Here is a 19,523-nt window from a genome sequence, read left to right as displayed (position 1 = left end):
ACTCATATATTTAAAAGTGTAGAAACTTACCATAAAGAGATAGAAGTTGTTATGATTTGAACTAACATGGTGGAGGATATGGAAGTTAATATATCTAGTTTTCAAAATGGGCTAAATTGTTATATAACAAATACAATAGAGTTACAATACTATGTGGAGTTACAAGACATGATGTATATAGCTTTAAAAGTGGAACAATAACTTAAGTGAAAGGGTAATATATAATAAGTCTAAAATATCATTAAGGTTGAATTATAAGAAAGAAGGGGTTGGTTATTCCAAATTGAATATAGGTGTGAAGGTTTTAGAGCCTCCACTAATTGAAAGGGTTGGTTATTCCATTTAAGACAAGAAAGAAGCCTCCACTAATTCTACAGGTAAATTTAATACTTAAACTCCTCATAACCTCAATGGTAAGTATTTTTTATGTTTGTTAATAGGTCACATAGAGTTTCGATATCCAAATAAAAAAGTTATGCTTTTACAACATCATAGAAAGATGGAAACCAACAGTGATAATATTAATGATGAGATGTAGGTACTTGAGGATATAGAGTATTAGTTAAGGGAGAATCACTTGTTATTTGATTTACATTAAATGTTGAGATTAAAAAGGATGATTTGGAGAAACAAAAGAAAAATATCTTTCATATAATATGTCATATCAAAAATAAGATAAGTGATATGATTATAAACGGCAGAAGTTGTGATAATGTTGTTAGAATTACACCTGTTAGGAAGTTAAGTCTGAACACTATGACCAACATTTGATAAGAACCTACTGAGTAACCTTGAAGTGTGAACATACAGAAAAAATAAATGTTTTTGCAAAATGGGTATCACAATCATCGATGACTGAGTTACCTACTTTTGAAGCTTTGTTGGAGCAACTTTGACGTCATCATAGTTGAAGACTACCTAAAGTTGGTAAAAGGGATGTACATCTTTTGTTTAGATTCAACCTTGCTTGATTTGAAGTTCTGTAGCTTCACTTCCATTCACTTAAAGATGCTAACTCAATTAGCCCAGAATATGTCATTGGAGTGATGGTGAATCAGTGATAAGATGTTGTTGAGTTTATTAAAAATAATTGAGATGTAAATATTTGATGGGATTAGCCAATTTTTATAAAAGAGGTGTTTCTTAGTTAAATAGTGATGGTTATAACCATTGAAGTGGTTGAAAATACCACATTCATTTATCTAAAGATGTCAATTTGATTAGTGGTCAAATGACGCGTCATTTATGTTAAACCCTAAAAATTATGATTTTTTAATTTGAGATTTGGCAAACTTTAATTTAGTCTTTGTTCTTCTAATTGCTTTTAATTACACCCATAATTGCCTCCTAATTTTTAATTTCATGCAATTTCACTCCCTATCAAACTCAATAGTTAGCCCCAAAGTTCAACATTGTTTCCAATTAGGTCTTTGATTCATGATATATGCAAATTGACCATCAAATTTTTAATTGTCTTTAATTTGACCCATGATTTTGGTAATTTAAGTTCTTGAAGTCCCGCACCTTTGCGGTCCAATTCTTGATTTTGAATTTCTTCAATCAAGTTTCTAATTGCCTATCAAACTTCAATATTTATGCAATTAAACCCCTGATGAGCAAATTAGCTTTTAAAAATTGCAATTCAACCTCGGAATTTCAATTCTTTCAATTAAAGTTTAAATTGAATTTAAAAATAAATTTTTCTTAAAATTAAACCCTTAATAAATTCAATTAAATCCTAAAAAATCTCCATTAAGTTACTAAACATTCAATTTTGAATTTTTCTTTTCAAATTAAGTTTTTCTTGTTAATAAGATATTTATCAGTTAAAATTAAACTGTTAATTTTTTAATTTTAGATATTTTAATTCTTTGCAACCAATCTTTGGAGACTTCCCACTAATATATATATTTTCATTTTTTTTGTATTTTTTAAATATTTATATGGTCCCGAAATAAATAACAACACAATGCATTATATTTTTTAGTTGAAAATATAAAAAAGTAGTTTTTTATTTTTTATATTACAATATCAAAAATATTAAAAAAAGGCCTAAAAAACATAGAGAATATTTTCATCGTGTGTTCCATCTAACATAATTTACCAGAGCACGCACCTCAAAATGGAAACAAACTATTAATTGGAAAAAGATTTATATGCAAATTGACCATTAAAATTTTAATTGTTTTTAATTTGGCCCATAATTTTGCTAATTTAAGTCCCTGAATTCCCACACCTTTTACAGTTCAGTTCTTGGTTTTAAATTTCTTCAATCAAGTTTCTAATTGCCTATCAAACTTTAATATTTATGCAATTAAGCCCCTGATAAGCAAATTAGCTTTTTAAAATTGCAATTCAACCTCAGAATTTCAATTCTTTCAATTAAAGTTTAAATTGAATTCAAAAATTAATTTTTCTTAAAATTAAACCCTTAATAAATTCAATTAAATCCTAAAAACTCTCAATTAAGTTATTAAACATTTAATTTTGAATTTTTCTTTTCAAATTGAGTTTTTCTTGTTAATAAGACATTTATCAGTTAAAATTAGACTGTTAATTTTTTAATATTGGATATTTTAATTCTTTGCAACCAGTATTTGGAGATTTCCCACTAATATATATATTTTCAACTTTTTTTATTTTATTTTTTTAATATTTATATGGTTCCGAAATAAATAACAACACAATGCATTATGTTTTTTAGTTGATAATATAAAAATATTTTTTATTTTTTATATTAGCATATCAAAAATATTAAAAAAACACATAAAAAAAACATAAAATATTTTCATCATGTGTTCCATCTAACATAATTTACCATAGCACACACCACAAAATTGAAACAAACTATTAATTGGAAAAAGATTTCTAAAAGTGACATGGCAAAATAATGGCACCGCAAGTGAACAAACTTGGCTGGGCCCACGCCCAAACTTTTCTTGAATCATGAGTGGTGAGCACATAGTGATGGTGTTCATGCTATAACAACACCATGACTCTCCCCTTTTTTCTGTTTGCTCAAATACGCAACCCAAAAGGCAAAATCAATAAATAGAGAGTACCAAGTCAGTTACTAACTACTCCCAGTCCACCCAGAGCCGGAGCCGGAGCCATCATACCATGAACTGATTGTAATTGTTTATTTATTTCTTCCTTCACAACCCGAGCCATGGAAACCACCACCCTCCGTCACGCGATTGGCGTCACCGACTTCCCTTCACCATCCCTCTCACTCTCTGCTGCTGCTAATAATTATTATTATTATCATTCCTCCAAATTACTTGTACGAAAACGAGTCATTTACCATCAATCTTCCCTTTCTTCCAAATTTCCCTTCAATTCCCTCTCTCATCCTCCCAGATCCACCAATTTCAACCACCGCGTCATCCTTCGCGCCACCGGCCACGAACACCACCACGACCACGATCATGACCACTGCTGTCATCACCATCACCATGACGGAGGCCATGATTCGCAACTGACTGGACCCCAAAGAGCTCTGTTAAAATTTGCAAAAGCACTAGGATGGATGGACTTAGCCAATTTGTTGAGAGAACACCTGCAACTTTGCTGCTGTTCAGCTGCTCTTTTTATCACTGCTGCTGCCTGCCCTTACATGATTCCCAAACCTGCTGTCAAACCCCTTCAAAACGCGCTCATGCTCGTCGCCTTCCCTCTCGTTGGGGTACCTTTTCCATCCCAAAAATCACTCCTTTTATCCTACTCATTTTTTTTTCACTTGCAATTCGTTTGTTTGATTGATTCCAGGTCTCAGCATCCCTTGATGCCCTTACTGATATTGCTGGTGGAAAAGTGAACATTCATGTGTTAATGGCCCTTGCGGGTTTTGCATCCATTTTTATGGGAAATGCTTTAGAAGGAGGGTTACTTCTTGCAATGTTCAATTTAGCTCATATTGGTAACCATTTTAAAGTTAGTTGTGAATATCAAAATTGTTCCTTTTCGAGTGATGAATAAATAAAGTTGATGTGGGCCGGTAATCTGTATTGTTATTTGCAGCTGAAGAGTTTTTTACGAGCCGGTCGGTGATTGATGTTAAGGAGTTGAAGGAAAATTATCCGGATTCTACGCTTGTGTTGGATGTAAATGATGACAAGCCGCCTGATGTTTCTGATTTGTCGTATAAAAGTGTACCTGTGCATGATATAGAAGTGGGATGCTATATTTTGGTCGGAACTGGTGAGGTCTGTGATTTTTAAGTTATTTATCTCTCTTATTGCTGAAGATTTGAATTTAGTTTTGGTATTGCTAATGTCATGAAATCTAAGTTGAAAGCTTAGCATATTATGATATGTTCTTGGATGTGAATACATGATTTTAAGCTTTTAAGGCTTCATGAAATGACATTTCAAGACTGTACATTCTTGCAGTCGAGGTTGTAATATAACTAGATTAATTATAATCTGAATGTCAACAAACCTCAGAAAGTTTCTTCCTTACCTGAATGTTCTGTTTTTAACTTCATTATCAAGGTAGACCTGAACTTTATTGCCTTATGCCTTTCCACCAACCTAAATAAAAAGTTCAATGTTCAGGGGCAGTGCAGCTCTAGCCACATTTCAATGATTAGCTAGTTAACTATCCGGTGGAAAATTTGAAGCAAGCAAATACTCTGACTAATATGACATGCCATTTAAGTTATTAGATTGCTGTATTCACATTGTTTATCTTGATTTTTACCCTTCTTTTTGACTGAATGATATATTGGGACTCAAAGTTTCATAACAGGGGTTGGTATTATGTTTAGGCTGTGCCTGTAGATTGTGAAGTTTTTCAAGGTAATGCAACAATTACCATTGAGCACTTGACTGGAGAAGTCAAACCATTAGAGGCAAAAGTTGGAGACAGAATTCCTGGTGGTGCAAGGAATGTGGATGGAAGAATGATTGTCAAGGTATGCCACATTTGCTGATGATGAAAATTGATATGCCTTTTATTATTTTTTCTATCAATCTCTCGCAGGATCCTTTAGATAAATGATTCAAAGTCCTGTTTGAAGCATTATCCCTTTATTAACATTTAGAATATAGATTTCTGTTATGCTGCTTTTATTTATATTTCTTTCTAAATTTGACTTAGGCCACCAAAACATGGAAAGAGTCAACATTGAGTAGGATTGTGCAATTGACTGAAGAAGCACAATCAAGTAAGCCAAAACTTCAAAGGTGGCTGGATGAATTTGGTGAGCAATACAGCAAAGTTGTTGTGGGTTTGTCAATTGCCATTGCTCTCCTTGGGCCATTTCTTTTCAAGTGGCCATTCATGAGTACATCAGGTAACTTGGAGGAAGAGTATTTTTCCGCTTTTATTCTAGCTTAGAAAACCATCTGTATCTTTGAATTGGACTTCCTTGTAGTAACAATGTTTTGCTTGAGGATTTATCATTTATTCCTAGAGATGGCCTCATGAACATATGCTTTGATTCTACTGATAACAACCGAACATCATGCATGCTTTGGCACACTCGTCGTGGTTGGAATAGAGCTTTTTTTTTTTACTGGTTTAATGATTCACATAGGGGGATGATGCAAGCTTTTTTTTTACTTGTTTAATGATTCACATAGGGGGATGATGCACTGGTTTAGAAATATGCAGGTGATGCTCACACATCTCTTTAAGGGGATCCTAGATACATTTATCATTTTTTTTCTCTAGAAAAGAAATAATTTTGAATCTTTTTTTGTAAATGTTGTAGAAAAGCAATTTTGTTTCCATCATTCTTTGTTGTTTTGAGAAATGAATATTTAAAATTTTAAGACCTTTCATGGTAACTTTATTTGCATAAAATGTTCTTGTTGGCTTTCTAAAAAAATTACAATATATTTGTATAAGGAAAGATAACTAGATGAATAAGCATAATTACACACACTTTTTATATGTGTTAGCATAGCATTATTTTTTAACTTAAATAACTATACTCATGCACATACCCAATTACACTCCTCTAATCATATAAAATGTTTATTTAATCAACAATTGTGACAATTGTATTTGGAGGATTGAATAACCAAAATGAGGAGGGCAAAGAAAAGACAAAATCAACCAAAAAAACACAGATAATAAAGTGGTGGGAGATTGGAATTGGAATAGGACTAGTGATTTGGCATGGTAATGGAATTTGATGTATATTAGAAGATTAAAAGGGTATGAAGCTAAGTTCTTGCAATAGCTAAGTTCCAGCATCTTCTGTTCTTCAATGGACATTGTTGGCTTCTTAGGGTACAAAATTAAGTTCTTGCTGAATTTCTTAGGGTTACTCTTGGGAAAAAAAAGAAGAAGAATTGTGAGGGCATCTTATATAGCAACAATGAACAAGGGGATGGGTGAATATTTTTGGGGCAGGGGTAGCCAAGGTCCCCTCTTCTCCCCCTGATGCTTGGCCGATGTGATATATGAATCTGCAGTTTGGTAGTCCTTTTTCTTTTCCTCAGGAAAGAAATTTTTTTGGGCTTTTACTTGCTCCACAATGAATTTGGAAAAATCAGAAAAACTGCTTTGGTTCTGCAACTTTCTATAGATAGCCCTTCCGAGAAAATTGATTTCTTTTTGAAGATTCAAGCCATGATATGGTTTCCATGTACTTCACCATATAAACTAAAAAATGCCTTTTCTCCTACCAAAAACATTTTGTTGGTTTTTCCCCTTAAAAACAATGAAAGTATTTTCCATTGTTCTGCATTAGCTAAAAGCTATATCAATTGGAGTACTATGGATTTTAATAAAACATATTGGGTCAACAGTATAATCCAAGAAATGAAACTTCAAATATCTTCTGACTTAAACATGTAGTCTAAGTTCAATGCCTTTATGATATTGCTGGGTTTTTTTTCTTCCCATTTGTTGTTTTGGTATTTTGATGCTAATGTGATAGCTCTATTTATTTCTCTCTCATAGAAATGAACTAGCATAGCTTTTTGAGACGCATTCATTCTATTTTTTTTTATGCTTGGGTTGATCATGCAGTTTGCAGAGGATCAGTCTACAGAGCACTGGGTCTGATGGTGGCAGCATCGCCATGTGCCTTGGCTGTAGCTCCTTTGGCATATGCCACTGCTATCAGTTCCTGTGCAAGAAAGGTACATGGGAATTACTAACCATAATCTCATAGGAAGTTCAGCCACAACCATATAGACAATTTTTATATTTTTGGATGCAGTAGTTTTAGGGATGATGTATGAGTTTAGAAAAGCAGAGATGTTATGTTGAAGTTTGGGTGTTGATTAGCATTGTCCTCAACTTCTCATGACTCTCTACCTGGAGCCCTGTAATCATTGTCATTTTATATGTATGTGAACGGCCAGAGTACCTTGTATTAGGTAATCTTCTATTTATGTTTAATTATGCCCTGGAAGACTGCAGTATTACCACAGTGTGATCTGAAATTAGCATATTAGAATTTTTTTCCCCTGGCTTTTACTGTCTCATTTTCAATTATATCATCTATAGATGACGCTAGGTTGCCCATGTTTGATACATGATATTAAAATATGAAACATGAATATTTTAAACCTCGTACAACTGAAAAAAGAAAAACCATGGTGGAAACAAAAACTTCAAATTTCGCTAAACTGGAGCTCAATTTCTTATGATTTAAGCTTCACGTGTGTGGCAATCCTGGTTTAACTATCTGCTATCTTTGTATGAAGGGGATATTGCTTAAAGGAGGCCAGGTTCTAGATGCTTTAGCTTCCTGCCACACCATAGCATTTGACAAAACTGGAACATTGACAACTGGGGGGCTAATGTTCAAAGCTATTGAACCAATTTATGGGCACCTGATCAGAAACAACAGGACAAATTTCACTTCTTGTTGCATTCCCAGTTGTGAAAAGGAAGCTCTTGCTGTAGCAGCTGCTATGGAAAAGGGCACTACTCACCCTATTGGAAGGTAATTCTTACAATACACATACTTAACACCCCTGCCTCCTCTACCCCACAACATGCACCCACTACAATACACATACTTAACACCCCCGCCTCCTCTACCCCACAACATGCACCCACACACACCAACAAAATATAAATGTAAGAAGACATGCCTTCTTATTTATTGCTAATCGTTGCTTCCCCTGTTGATCTAGTTTTGGCTTGATGGCAGGAAAGAGTTTTTTCAGCTTATTCAATTGTCTTATTTTATTTTCATTGGTGCTTCATCGTATCTTGTTGTGTCATACAAACTTCTTGTTTTGAGTTGTTCCGTATTCATTATTCCCACCCTCTATGAAATATGCATATGCAAACTTGGTTGAAACTCTTATTGAACCATTAGATGTTATGGTGTTTGGTAGCAATAATGAAAGCTCCTTTCATGTTCTATGGGTTTTTCTTATTAGTGATGCCATATGTATATCTTATGTATATACAGAGAAAATGTAATTGAAAAGAAGTAGGTTTCTAGGGATCTGGATCAGCTTGGTATGGAGATGCTTTTGTGGCATATTACAATTTTGGTTGAAATTAGCTGTTTGGTCCTTTCAATATTTTTATTGCTTGGAATTCCGTGTTCCTCATTTAGAAACTTAAAAATGGATTGAGAATCTCATTATCACGTGGCTTGATTCTAGTTGGAATTAATCATGGTCTTTTCTCATCACAGAAGTTCAATTTTTATTATCACCTTATCTGTCTCATGAACATGAACATAAACATAAACATCAACTTCTTCTTTCTTTTGTTAAATTATTGCTTTTTTGCTTGATACAGAGCTGTTGTGGATCATAGTATAGGCAAAGATCTACCTTCTGTTTCTGTGGAAAGTTTTGAATATTTTCCCGGTAAAGGTCTTGTTGCTACTCTGAATAACATTGAGGTACTCTGTCTTTTCTTCAATACACAAGTCGGCTTCCATTTGAATTTAATAGATGAAATTGAATTGTTATTTGCCTCTTGATTTCCTGTGTTTGAAGGTTCATTTTTTATTTCCATGCTGCAAATTGAATTCCAGTTATTTTAATTTTTTTATAGTCAGGAAATGGAGGGGGTAAATTGCTGAAAGCATCTCTTGGTTCTGTAGAGTTCATTGCTTCACTTTGTAAATCTGAAGATGAATCAAGAAAGATAAAGGAAGCAGTTAATGCATCTTCTTATGGAAGAGATTTTGTTCATGCTGCTCTTTCTGTTGAAGAAAAGGTGAGGCTTCATTTGCTTAGCTGAGTTGGTATTTCATGAAAGATACCATCTAACCTGCTCTTATCCCAACTTCAAATCTCCAAGGATATTGTGACCGTAGATGAAATTTCTGTACCAAATGCGCTTAATATATGTCAACACCTAGTCATAAATTGGTACTGATAATATTACCATATTAGTCACAATTAATCTGAATGATTGCTACCTTCTGACTTCCTAGTGCTATTTGCATTTGTGCCTGTAACATGGGAAACTCCTAGGCCTAAAATTAAATGCAAATAACTTGAACTGTATCCCAAGTGAGTTCTCTTTCTCTTTCTACAATATTGAAGTCTATTTAAGTCATGTGTACATTTTGCATGTCTCAAGTTTTTTAGTTTATTAACAACCCTGAGATTCTTTATAGTTTCCTTAAGTTGATCATAGTGATTCAGTGAACAGTCTGAAACAAGAGAAATGCTTTAAGGCCTTTTAGAAACTTGCTTGGTCACAGAAAGACATGTTGAGGAATAGGTTGACTATAGCGCAGCCCATTGTTAAAAGGATGATTCTAGGAAAAGTTGTGTTCCTTCTAGGCTCTCTTGTGGTGCACAGAGAACAAGAGGAGGAGGTAGCTAGGTAATGCTTCTCTGTGAAGCCTACAATAAAATCATATACGAAGGCTATTACCCCATCAAGATAAGCTCATGCTAGAGAGAATTTGTAAATATTCCTATAGCTCTTTTGCATGAAATGAGTGCTTGGATTTGAATCTTGCACCATGTGGCTGCAACCCAAGGCTCGCAATTGTATCAAGCAATGAACCTTGTCACAAATGACATGTCTTGTGACCAATTCTATAAGCTTTGGGGTTTTTACTGCATATGACTTCTTTGTAACAATGTACATCCTATTCATCTGCATGACAGAAGGCACTAAATGAAGGGTTGGTCAGTCAGTTGTGATTTTCCTGGTTTTAAATGTCACTCTATGACTCTGTAGGTAACATTGATCCACCTTGAGGATAGACCACGACCAGGGGTTTCAGATGTCATATCTGAATTGCAAGATCAAGCAAGGTTCCGAGTAATGATGTTAACTGGTGACCATGAATCAAGTGCTTGGAGAGTTGCAAAAGCAGTGGGCATCTCTGAAGTTTACTGCAGCCTGAAGCCAGAGGACAAGCTTAATCAAGTTAAGGGTATCTCGAGGGATATGGGTGAGCGTTTACATTGAGTTTGAAATCGCTTTGCGGCCACATGTTTTCCTAATTCAAGTTTCCATGATTTATAAGCTCAAGCAATCTCTTTTTTAAGGAATGATCTGAAGATGGGTTCTCAAGTTACTCTAATTGAATTTTGTATGTGCATGCAACCGGCAGTGGTTTGCTGAACAGATATTGGAATTTTGTCACAGGGGGAGGTCTGGTCATGGTTGGTGAAGGTATTAATGATGCACCGGCACTTGCTGCTGCAACTGTAGGGATTGTGCTTGCTCAACGGGCCAGTGCAACTGCTATAGCTGTTGCTGATGTTCTACTGCTAAGGGATACCATTTCTGGTGTTCCATTCTGTATTGCCAAGTCTCGCCAAACAACTTCCCTGGTAATTGCTAGCTTCAATCTCCTTGCCATTTTTTATTTCTTGACATAAAGTTCTTGAATCCTCATTATGTACTCACATGTACATGCAGATCAAGCAAAATGTGGCCCTTGCATTAACTTCAATATTTCTGGCCTCCCTTCCATCTGTTTTGGGGTTTCTTCCCCTCTGGTTGACGGTATGAATCTGTTTGATAATTTGCTTTGATGAACCTTAATATTAATTTGTTTCCAGAATCTCTTTGCAGTACTTTAAATTCTAGGATTTGGGAACATGTTTGAAACAGATCCTATAGAAAAATGATAAACAGCGGTTTTCCATCATGTGTTGTTTCTTTCAATGAACTTTCAAAAAATCAGCTCTCATTAGTTGACGTGTCAAACTGAAAATGGTGAGCTTCATCCTTCCTTGCCCCAAGATGGCATAATGGAAAGTCCGGCATTCTGGGGAAAGATTTGTGGGTTTGAAAGGGGTTGTGTGGTTTTATACTCGAGAATACTTGGCTAAGAGCTCAACTTGTAAGTGTTTTAGTTGTCAATCAACAGAACCATGCAGCCAAAGCCATCTCCATTAGCTGCTCAGGTTTCTGTTCATTTTTTCAGTTTTGAGATTGCTTTGCTTCACTTTCAAGCTCAAAGCTTATTACTATTTATCGAAAGAAGATGAAAAGTTCATCATTTCTCACTGATTTTCAATGGTAAAAACGTTCAGGTTCTTTTACATGAAGGTGGCACTCTTCTCGTGTGCCTCAATTCCATACGTGCTCTGAATGATCCCAAATGGTCCTGGAGGTATGATTTGCAGCAAGTTGTAGAGAAACTGAAATCCAGAGTGATGTTAAAGGTGACAGATGACACAAGCTCAAGCACCGTGGAGGCAGCACCCTTGTGATTCACATTCTTGGGTTTTCTCAAGTGTCCTTTTTTTTTTTGGCTAGAAAAGAAAATATGGCTCAGGAATGCATGTCAGAATCATAGATACAGAGGAAGCCATGTATTTTTGCAGAAGTAACTATTTTGTCCAATCCAATTCTATCCCTTCTTCAAATTGTAAAGAGTTGACAATTTACACAAAAATCAAATGAAGAAGACCTTCACATTTGAAACAGCATTGCAGTGTTGCCTTGGTTTTTTTGGTAGTTGAAACTAAAGATTTTGAGCACCTTCACTTTCTTCAGGATTAATCCAACGACCAGCCATTACTGCGAAACACTAAATATAGCGGGCGGGCCTAGGAAACCGGTGTTTAACAGCTGTCTTATCAAATTTAGCTCCTTCCACGCTCTGCTAATTACCAATACTTCAATCTTTGAGATGAAGGGAGCTTGAAAAACAACCTTCCTTTCCCTCATAGAATTTGCTTGATACTAAAGCACAAGGAAATTGAACACACGGAGGAACTCCCAAAATCTTTGAGATGAAGAAGGGAGCTTGAAAAACAACCTTCCTTTTCCTCATAGAATTTGCTTGATAGTAAAGCATAAGGAAATTGAACACACGGAGGAACTCCCGCCTTCATAGCAACTCCTCTAAAATAGTTGTGCCATTCGTTTTATCTAGATCCATTTCTTTTAATTTACTATAAAGATCATTCACTTCTCTCCGCATAAAAAGATTTTAGATTTAGAAATTGAAAGAAAAAGGACAGCCATCCACAGAAACCATTAACACCCAGTTGAGATATAAAAGACAAACTTGGATTAGAATTGAAAGATTTGTTGTTTTCCTTGTGCTTGTTTCAAGTTTTTTTCAGTTCCCTCGTCAGAACCAGATCCAAGGTTACAAAATGTCTAGGTTTTTACGATTTCCTCTCGCCCTTGCCCCATAGACATTCTCTCTCTCTCTCTCTCTCTCTCTCTGTACAATCCCAAAATTATTCCCTAACCAAAAGAGAAAACAGAGGCCCCAGTTTCCTTTCTACCCTGTCCATTTTTCACTACTTAATTTTACCAACCCAACCCTATTATTCACTGCAACATTCCTAAACCCCTCCCCACTCATGCCCTGATAACACATACCCCCACCTACACCACTATGTTCCATCATATAATTCCTCACTTCCTTCCTTATCATCTCTTGCATCACCGACATAAACTCTGTACTGAACCCCACAGACCCGGACAGTCCGCCCACTGCCGGGGATACCTCCTGAGCCGGTGCGTTCCTTCCCGTCAAAAGGGGTGTCACTGTATTGGATTTGGGCAGCTGAGATGGCTCGGCGACTTGGTTGGACACCTCAGAGGAATCGGCCCCGGGTAGAGACAAGCTCAGCGAGGTAGGCGGGTCGTTGTTGTTATCAGAAGACGACGTCGTTTCAACTGGAGGCATAACCGCTCCGGTTCGCGCAACGGGCCGGTATATATTATAATTATAAGAGGAGGATAAGCCGGGCAAGCTGGAGTCGCTGACGTCAGATCCAGAAGGGCTGCCCGGGCTCATATAGAGCCCGGTAGAAACAGGCACACCAGAACCTGCACTCACGGATCTCTTCAAGGGCTGCGTGTTGTCACCATCCAAATTACCATCATACCCTTCGCGGTTGCAGAAATTGCCATCCTCTGCCATTGAAGAGCACTTGCGTTTCAGGGTGGAGTTCCAGTGGTTTTTAATAGCGTTATCGGTGCGCCCGTAGAGGAGACGAGCGATTGTAGCCCACTTGTTGCCGAAACGAGCATGGGCTCGGATTATCGTGTCATCTTCATCGGGAGTGAAGGGTCGGTGCTCGACCTGAGGTGAGAGCTGGTTGCACCACCGGAGCCTGCATGATTTCCCTGATCGGCCAGGGATTGATTTGCTTATCAATGACCAGTTTCTTGCACCATGTTTTTGAACCAGTTTCTGTAACGCCTCATCTTCTTCCGGACTCCATGGCCCCTTGATCCTATCCATTTCCTTTCTAGTAATAGCCATATCCTAACACACGAATCTAAATCCCCTCTTGTGTGTGTTTTTTTCTCGCATAAAACGAGGCTTTTTTATTTTTTTATTTTTTTTTGTTGCGTCTGGAGAGGTTGGGAGGAGGGAGGAGGGAGGAGGTTGTTAACAAAGGGGTGGTGAAGGGATTTTATATTTATATGAGGAGAGGGTATAGTAGTTATAAGGGAGTGGGAGGGTGACTGGAAGAGGCGGTTGGGGGTAGGCGAAGAAGAGGAGTTATGGGCACCGTTGGTTCGAGGTAAGCGGTTGGGCTCTTGGGATACAGCTGGCGAATGGACACGCGTCATGATTAGTAGCAGTGATTTGAACAAGTTACTGTCTCTTTAATATATCTCCATGGCTGGCTGGGGGCTTTGGGAAATGGAGAGCAGCGTCCATCGCACTCTCTCCTTTGGGTGTTGTTTGGAGCGTTCTTTCTGTTTTTGAATCATTCCGAGTATCATATTTGCTTATTAAGTGGACGACTTGCAGAAATCCCACGCATGTTCTTAACAACTATTATCAATTAATCAACTAATTTATTTCAATAACCCCCCAATCTCCGTTAACTAACATCACACGAAGAAACTATTAAATTTGAGATTATTATATATTTTATTTTGAATTTTATTTATTATTATTATTATCATAGAGAAAGAATTACATAATAGTAGAAGCAGAGAAGCCAAAACTCACCGCATCGTGTTTCTTTGAGATAGGGTAAGAAAAACACATGATTGGGTCCGAGTCAATTATCATAGGGAAAGAATTACATAATAGTAGAAGCAAAGAAGCCAAAACTCACCGCATCGTGTTTCTTTGAGATAGGGTAAGAAAAACACATGATTGGGTCCGAGTCAATGCCAAATTCGACTTCCCAAGGTGTGGAAAGTGGAAATTCCAAAAATCAGTTGGAAAGTAACGGAGGATAAGGATGCAACCATTTCGATGAAGATAAAATTTCCATAATTGTACCTTGGAAGTTATAGAGACAAAGACCATAATTATACTCTCACTCTACTCGCTTAGCCCATCAAAAACACAACAACAAAAAATCCCAAGAGAAAAGATGGCAACGCTTGGTTGGGCAGGGCTTTATGGTGATCATGATCATGATCATGATCATGATCTCTCTCCATTTGACTGAGGACGGCCAGGCTGTATACCATTATCTCTCATACTCTTCCTTTCTCATTAATCTTTTTAATAATATATATATATATATATATATATATATATAAAGGAGCGGCTGCACGGAAAAATGCTGAGCTGGCAATAAACGACAAATGTGGTCGCCGAGTCACTGTGTGAATCATTACTGTTGAATTTACATGCCAGCCTGTAAACCTGCCAACGGCCTCCTCCCCCACCGACACTTGCCGGTCACCAAGCCGTTCATGCCCCTAATCTGAACCTGTACGGAAATGTTAAACTATACAGAGTCCCAAATTGCCATGAATGCGCACGCTCCCGTGTCCAGAGGCTTTCCCTACAGCTTCCGGCTTGTTTTGTTTTTTTAGCACATTTTTTAAATAAAACAAAATATTAATAAAATAACATGGTTGAATAAAAAATAAATAAAATAGGGTAGCTTGTGCCGATTGAAAAATATGATTTTTATAGTTTATTGATTCTCTCTTGAAAACAGCGGATTACAATAAAAAAAAAAAAAACCTAATGAAGCTAGATTTTCTGGCCGTTCGTTTCGGTTTGCCTGCCGCTGGGATTCCCTCGATAATTTAGATTTTATAGTTAGTAATTAAGCTAATGAAGGATAATATTGTAATTAACCACCAAAAGAAAAACCTGAAACAGGTGGGAAATTTACTCTGCACATGCCTTGATTAACAGTAGATTTTAATATAATAGTGAATTTATGATTTTTCCATTAAAAAAAATCTCAAGGAACTGTCTTTAAAGTGTATGATAGTTTTTTTCACTTGGTTCGTTTAGTATTTTAAAATTATTTAGGAGTATCTTGGTTTTTTCTTCTTTTTTTTTACACTAAAATCACTTTAGTGCTCTTAAAAAAATATTCAACTATTATTTAATAGCTTTTTTATATTTTATATTTGTTGCTACAGTATAATGGCTCTTTTACCTTTAGAATTAAATTTTTTAAAATGCTTATTTTTCATTTCACAATGCTTTTACGTAATAAATTTTTGTTCATAGAAGCAATTTAGTATTTTTATAAAATAAAAAATATTAGCATGTACAACTAAAATCGATGATCAAAATCATTTTTTTATTGCATCATTCAATTTATCTTGACCACATCTTTTTCTATATACAGCACATGCGGTCAATAAATTTTTAATGTGATGTCGATTTTTTCTTTTTTTTCTTACTAGAAATTAGCCTTCAAATTTATAGATCAATCTTTTAAATTCGTTTTCTTTTGATTTCATCCCTCCTTTTTTATTTATAATTGTTTTAATTTAATTAATTTCTAAAATTTAATTTTTTTAATTTCATCCTTCTTTAACATTTTTAAATTTTTTTTTAATTCTTTGATTTTTATTTTTTTATTCAAGACATTGTTTTTCAATTTCACACTCCTTTATTTTTTTTCTTTCATGTTTGATATCTATTGTTTGATATCTATTCTTTTTATCCTTTTTTTTGTTAAGTTTTTTAATATAATTTTTTTTTAATTTTATTCTTTAATATTTAATTGATTAATAATTAGAATATGTAATTTCATCAATTATAAATTTGAAATATTAATATGGGTTAGAATATTCATCCAAAACAATTATTATTGATTGAAATAATAAGCATGGAGGGAGAGTTGGTGGAGGTAAGTAATTATCGAATCCAAAACAAGTTGTTCAAAGTTATACGAGGCCCTAGGTATTCTTTTCCCAAATAACAACCTTGTGACATTTGTTAAGAGAGTATCTCACAAGAGTGTTAATGGAGGTTGTCCCTAGCCTTTCCCCTCGTAGTAATTCAGAACAATAATAAAAAAAAATCATTGAGAATATAAGTGGAAAACAAAAATAAGAAAAAAATATGTTTGATGTGGTTATTTTAATATATTTTTTTGACAAAAGATTTCATTGATAATTCTATCAAAAAGCTCCTAACACGTCATGTAGGTTTTACCAAAAGTTCTAGAATGGATATAAAAATTTGCAGTTGAAATTCCAATAGAAATGCCAACGGAATTTCCTTTCTAATGCTGATCATGTTGTTGTTTTTAATATTATTTTTATTTTTTTTTGTTGTGTTTTTTATTCCCAAAACAACAATTACTCGTAATAAACCCATTACTACAAAAAAAAAATATCTTCAAAAATTGAAATAAATAAACATAAATTAAAAAAGTATACAACAAAATTATCTAACAAATATAAATATAATGCATTCTAAAACACCAAACACATATCTTATGCATTTCCAATTTCATTACACAATAAAATATCGCATCTGAATCAATTCATCACCTTTTAATTGGAATCCTTCTTTTCATTTTCATCATAGTTATATCCAACATCATCTTCATCTACTTCTTTACATGTATTATTATTCAATATTACATTTAATTTATCAATATGAGCCTTAATATAAGTATTTTTAGTGACATAAAATTTGAACTTTTTAACTCGTTAGATAAAGCTACTTAACATGAATTAATTAACTTACCTTTTTGAAATACATTATTTCTCTCAGTTAATTCATTGTTACTATCTTCAACAATTTTTACATGATCTTAGTTTTTGTTTTGACAGTGGATAATCATTAACTCTATTATAATTCTTTATAAAAAAAAAAAGAGTGTGTGTATAATACATTTGTTGGTATTATTTGACAAAAATAAAACATCCTCGATGTTGCAAAATCTATATATTTTATGTTTTTTAACCAAATCATAGGGAGGATCAACTATAATTCCTCTATTGGTATCGTATTAATAGCATTCGAATAAAAAACATTGTATCTTATCACCTATGTTATTATAATTCAATCACGTATTCTAACTTTCTATAATAATCAACTTCTAACTCATTAAAAATTGAACCTTTTACACAAACTCAACTATTATTAGTATTTTTACCCTTGCCATATTATCTTGTATGAAAGATCTATTTACTGATGACATATCCATTTGAACATTAAACACCTTTTTTTTATGATCTAAAGACATAAATTTCAATGTAGCAGTATTGGTACATATATTAAACACGTACTTACATTTAACAATTATTAACAATTGAAGAAAAAACATAACTAATTCTAAACTTAGAATATACCTATTATTAACATTTATATTTGTTTTAAACCATGAGCCAAATTATTCATCTTGTATTTGAAATAATTGAACTTCATTGACATTTAAATTTTGGGATAACAACACTTGATAATGTTGCTTATATAGATGTTACTGAATTTAGTATATAAGAGAAAATGGTTTAAAACTATATAATTGTAAAAATGACTTATTGAAAAAAAATCTTAATTCATCAAAGTTAAGTAACACATAATTATTATTTGTCTAAATTCAATATTGGTCAAATATCTTTTCCACACTAGTTTATATATATATATATATACACATACACTTGGATGGTCAAATATTGACAAATTCTCACTTAAAGGTAATTCACCACCATCATTATTTTTTAGAATGTAATTAATTCTTGTTTTAAGTAAGACTCAAAATAATATGAGATAAATATTAAAATCTCTTCAACAATACAAGTCTTAAATATCAAATTCTTAACATGTGCTTTGTTTTTAACATTTCTCTTAAGGTTGAATATGTATATGCAAATATATAATTAAAGATGAATAATAGAATGTTAGAAAAAATAATGGACAATTGCTTAAGATGTGTATATAAGATCCTTATCTTTTGAATGAATATGTCGATCTATATTGTACATGACCTTTAACTTTTTTCTCATATGTTAAATGTGTGGATTGATACTCCAATAAGTCAAACAATAAGGGAGACAAGATTATTTCAAGCTTGTAAATGGTTTCAATGACGTTCACTTTAAGTTGCTCCACGTGTTAGGTATGCACCTTATTTAAATAAATATCTTTAAGAAAGTGATTAATCTCTGTGAGTACATCTTATGTCCTTCTTAGCAATAAATATTGATAAACAATAGGAATGAGTATTTACATAAAAACATGGTAGTCATGACATTCCCTTAAATTCACTAATCTAGCTATATTAGATGCATATCCATAAAAAAATCACAACCTTTTTAGTATTTTGTATATATGAAATTATGGATTTTTGTTCAAGGAAAAAGTGGTTTTGGGCTTTGCAACATTGAACCTATTATTGATCAACTCATATTCTCATTGCAATAATCTAAAGGTAAATCCAATCTACCTTTCATATTGTCTTTTGTTTTCTTTTCATATCCATAAAGCTATTAAAAATATTGTCAAACATATTCTTATTGATATGCATAACATCCAAATTATGATAGATGACATTATTCTTTCAATAAAAAGCTTCTAAAAAATACTTCATTTAATTATAATTACGAGTCACATCAAAACCAGAGAACTTTTTTCTTTAAAAAAAAAAAACAATACCTTTATACTTAAAAATTCATCATAAAATTCTTCATCCAATATACCATGATTCAACATCCCTTTCAACTTTACATTTTAAGTTCTTTTTGTTATTTTTAAATCAATGGTGATTCGACAAAAACCTCCTATAGTAATTAAAAAAAGAAGTTTTTCTATCATTGAATAAGGTAAAGGCCTTATTATGATGCATGCAATATAGAAAACTAATATTTCATGTATGCGTTAACACAATACATCTCAGACATAGAAAAATTATTTATAAGCCATATTAATACTGTTTTCCTTTAGAAATTATGTGTTTTTATAGACAACATAT

At 33.8% G+C, this 19,523-nt stretch overlaps 2 protein-coding genes across 2 annotated transcripts; one reads left to right on the top strand and one right to left on the bottom strand.

Moving 5' to 3' along the window:
• The first annotated feature begins 2,963 nt into the window (after positions 1-2,963).
• HMA1 (heavy metal atpase 1) lies at positions 2,964-11,840 on the top strand. The gene is made up of 13 exons (XM_011008687.1): positions 2,964-3,685; positions 3,769-3,919; positions 4,021-4,205; positions 4,769-4,915; positions 5,101-5,296; positions 6,985-7,097; positions 7,668-7,909; positions 8,725-8,830; positions 8,986-9,150; positions 10,132-10,348; positions 10,546-10,733; positions 10,822-10,908; positions 11,442-11,840. The coding sequence occupies exons 1-13, from the start codon at positions 3,170-3,172 to the stop codon at positions 11,619-11,621; spliced, it is 2,493 nt and encodes an 830-aa protein (XP_011006989.1). The 5' UTR covers positions 2,964-3,169; the 3' UTR covers positions 11,622-11,840.
• Positions 11,841-12,404: 564 nt separating this feature from the next.
• Positions 12,405-14,057, bottom strand: LOC105112826 (transcription factor MYB44-like). The gene has a single exon (XM_011008685.1). It carries the CDS (start codon positions 13,637-13,639, stop codon positions 12,647-12,649), a length of 993 nt encoding a protein of 330 aa, XP_011006987.1. The 5' UTR covers positions 13,640-14,057; the 3' UTR covers positions 12,405-12,646.
• Positions 14,058-19,523: the final 5,466 nt, after the last annotated feature.

This window comes from Populus euphratica, unplaced genomic scaffold (assembly GCF_000495115.2).
Source record: "Populus euphratica unplaced genomic scaffold, PopEup_1.0 scaffold368.1, whole genome shotgun sequence".
Classification (NCBI taxonomy): Eukaryota; Viridiplantae; Streptophyta; class Magnoliopsida; order Malpighiales; family Salicaceae; genus Populus; species Populus euphratica.
The sequence above is the reverse complement of the archived record's forward strand: the minus strand, read 5'-3'. Positions and strand labels throughout refer to the sequence as shown.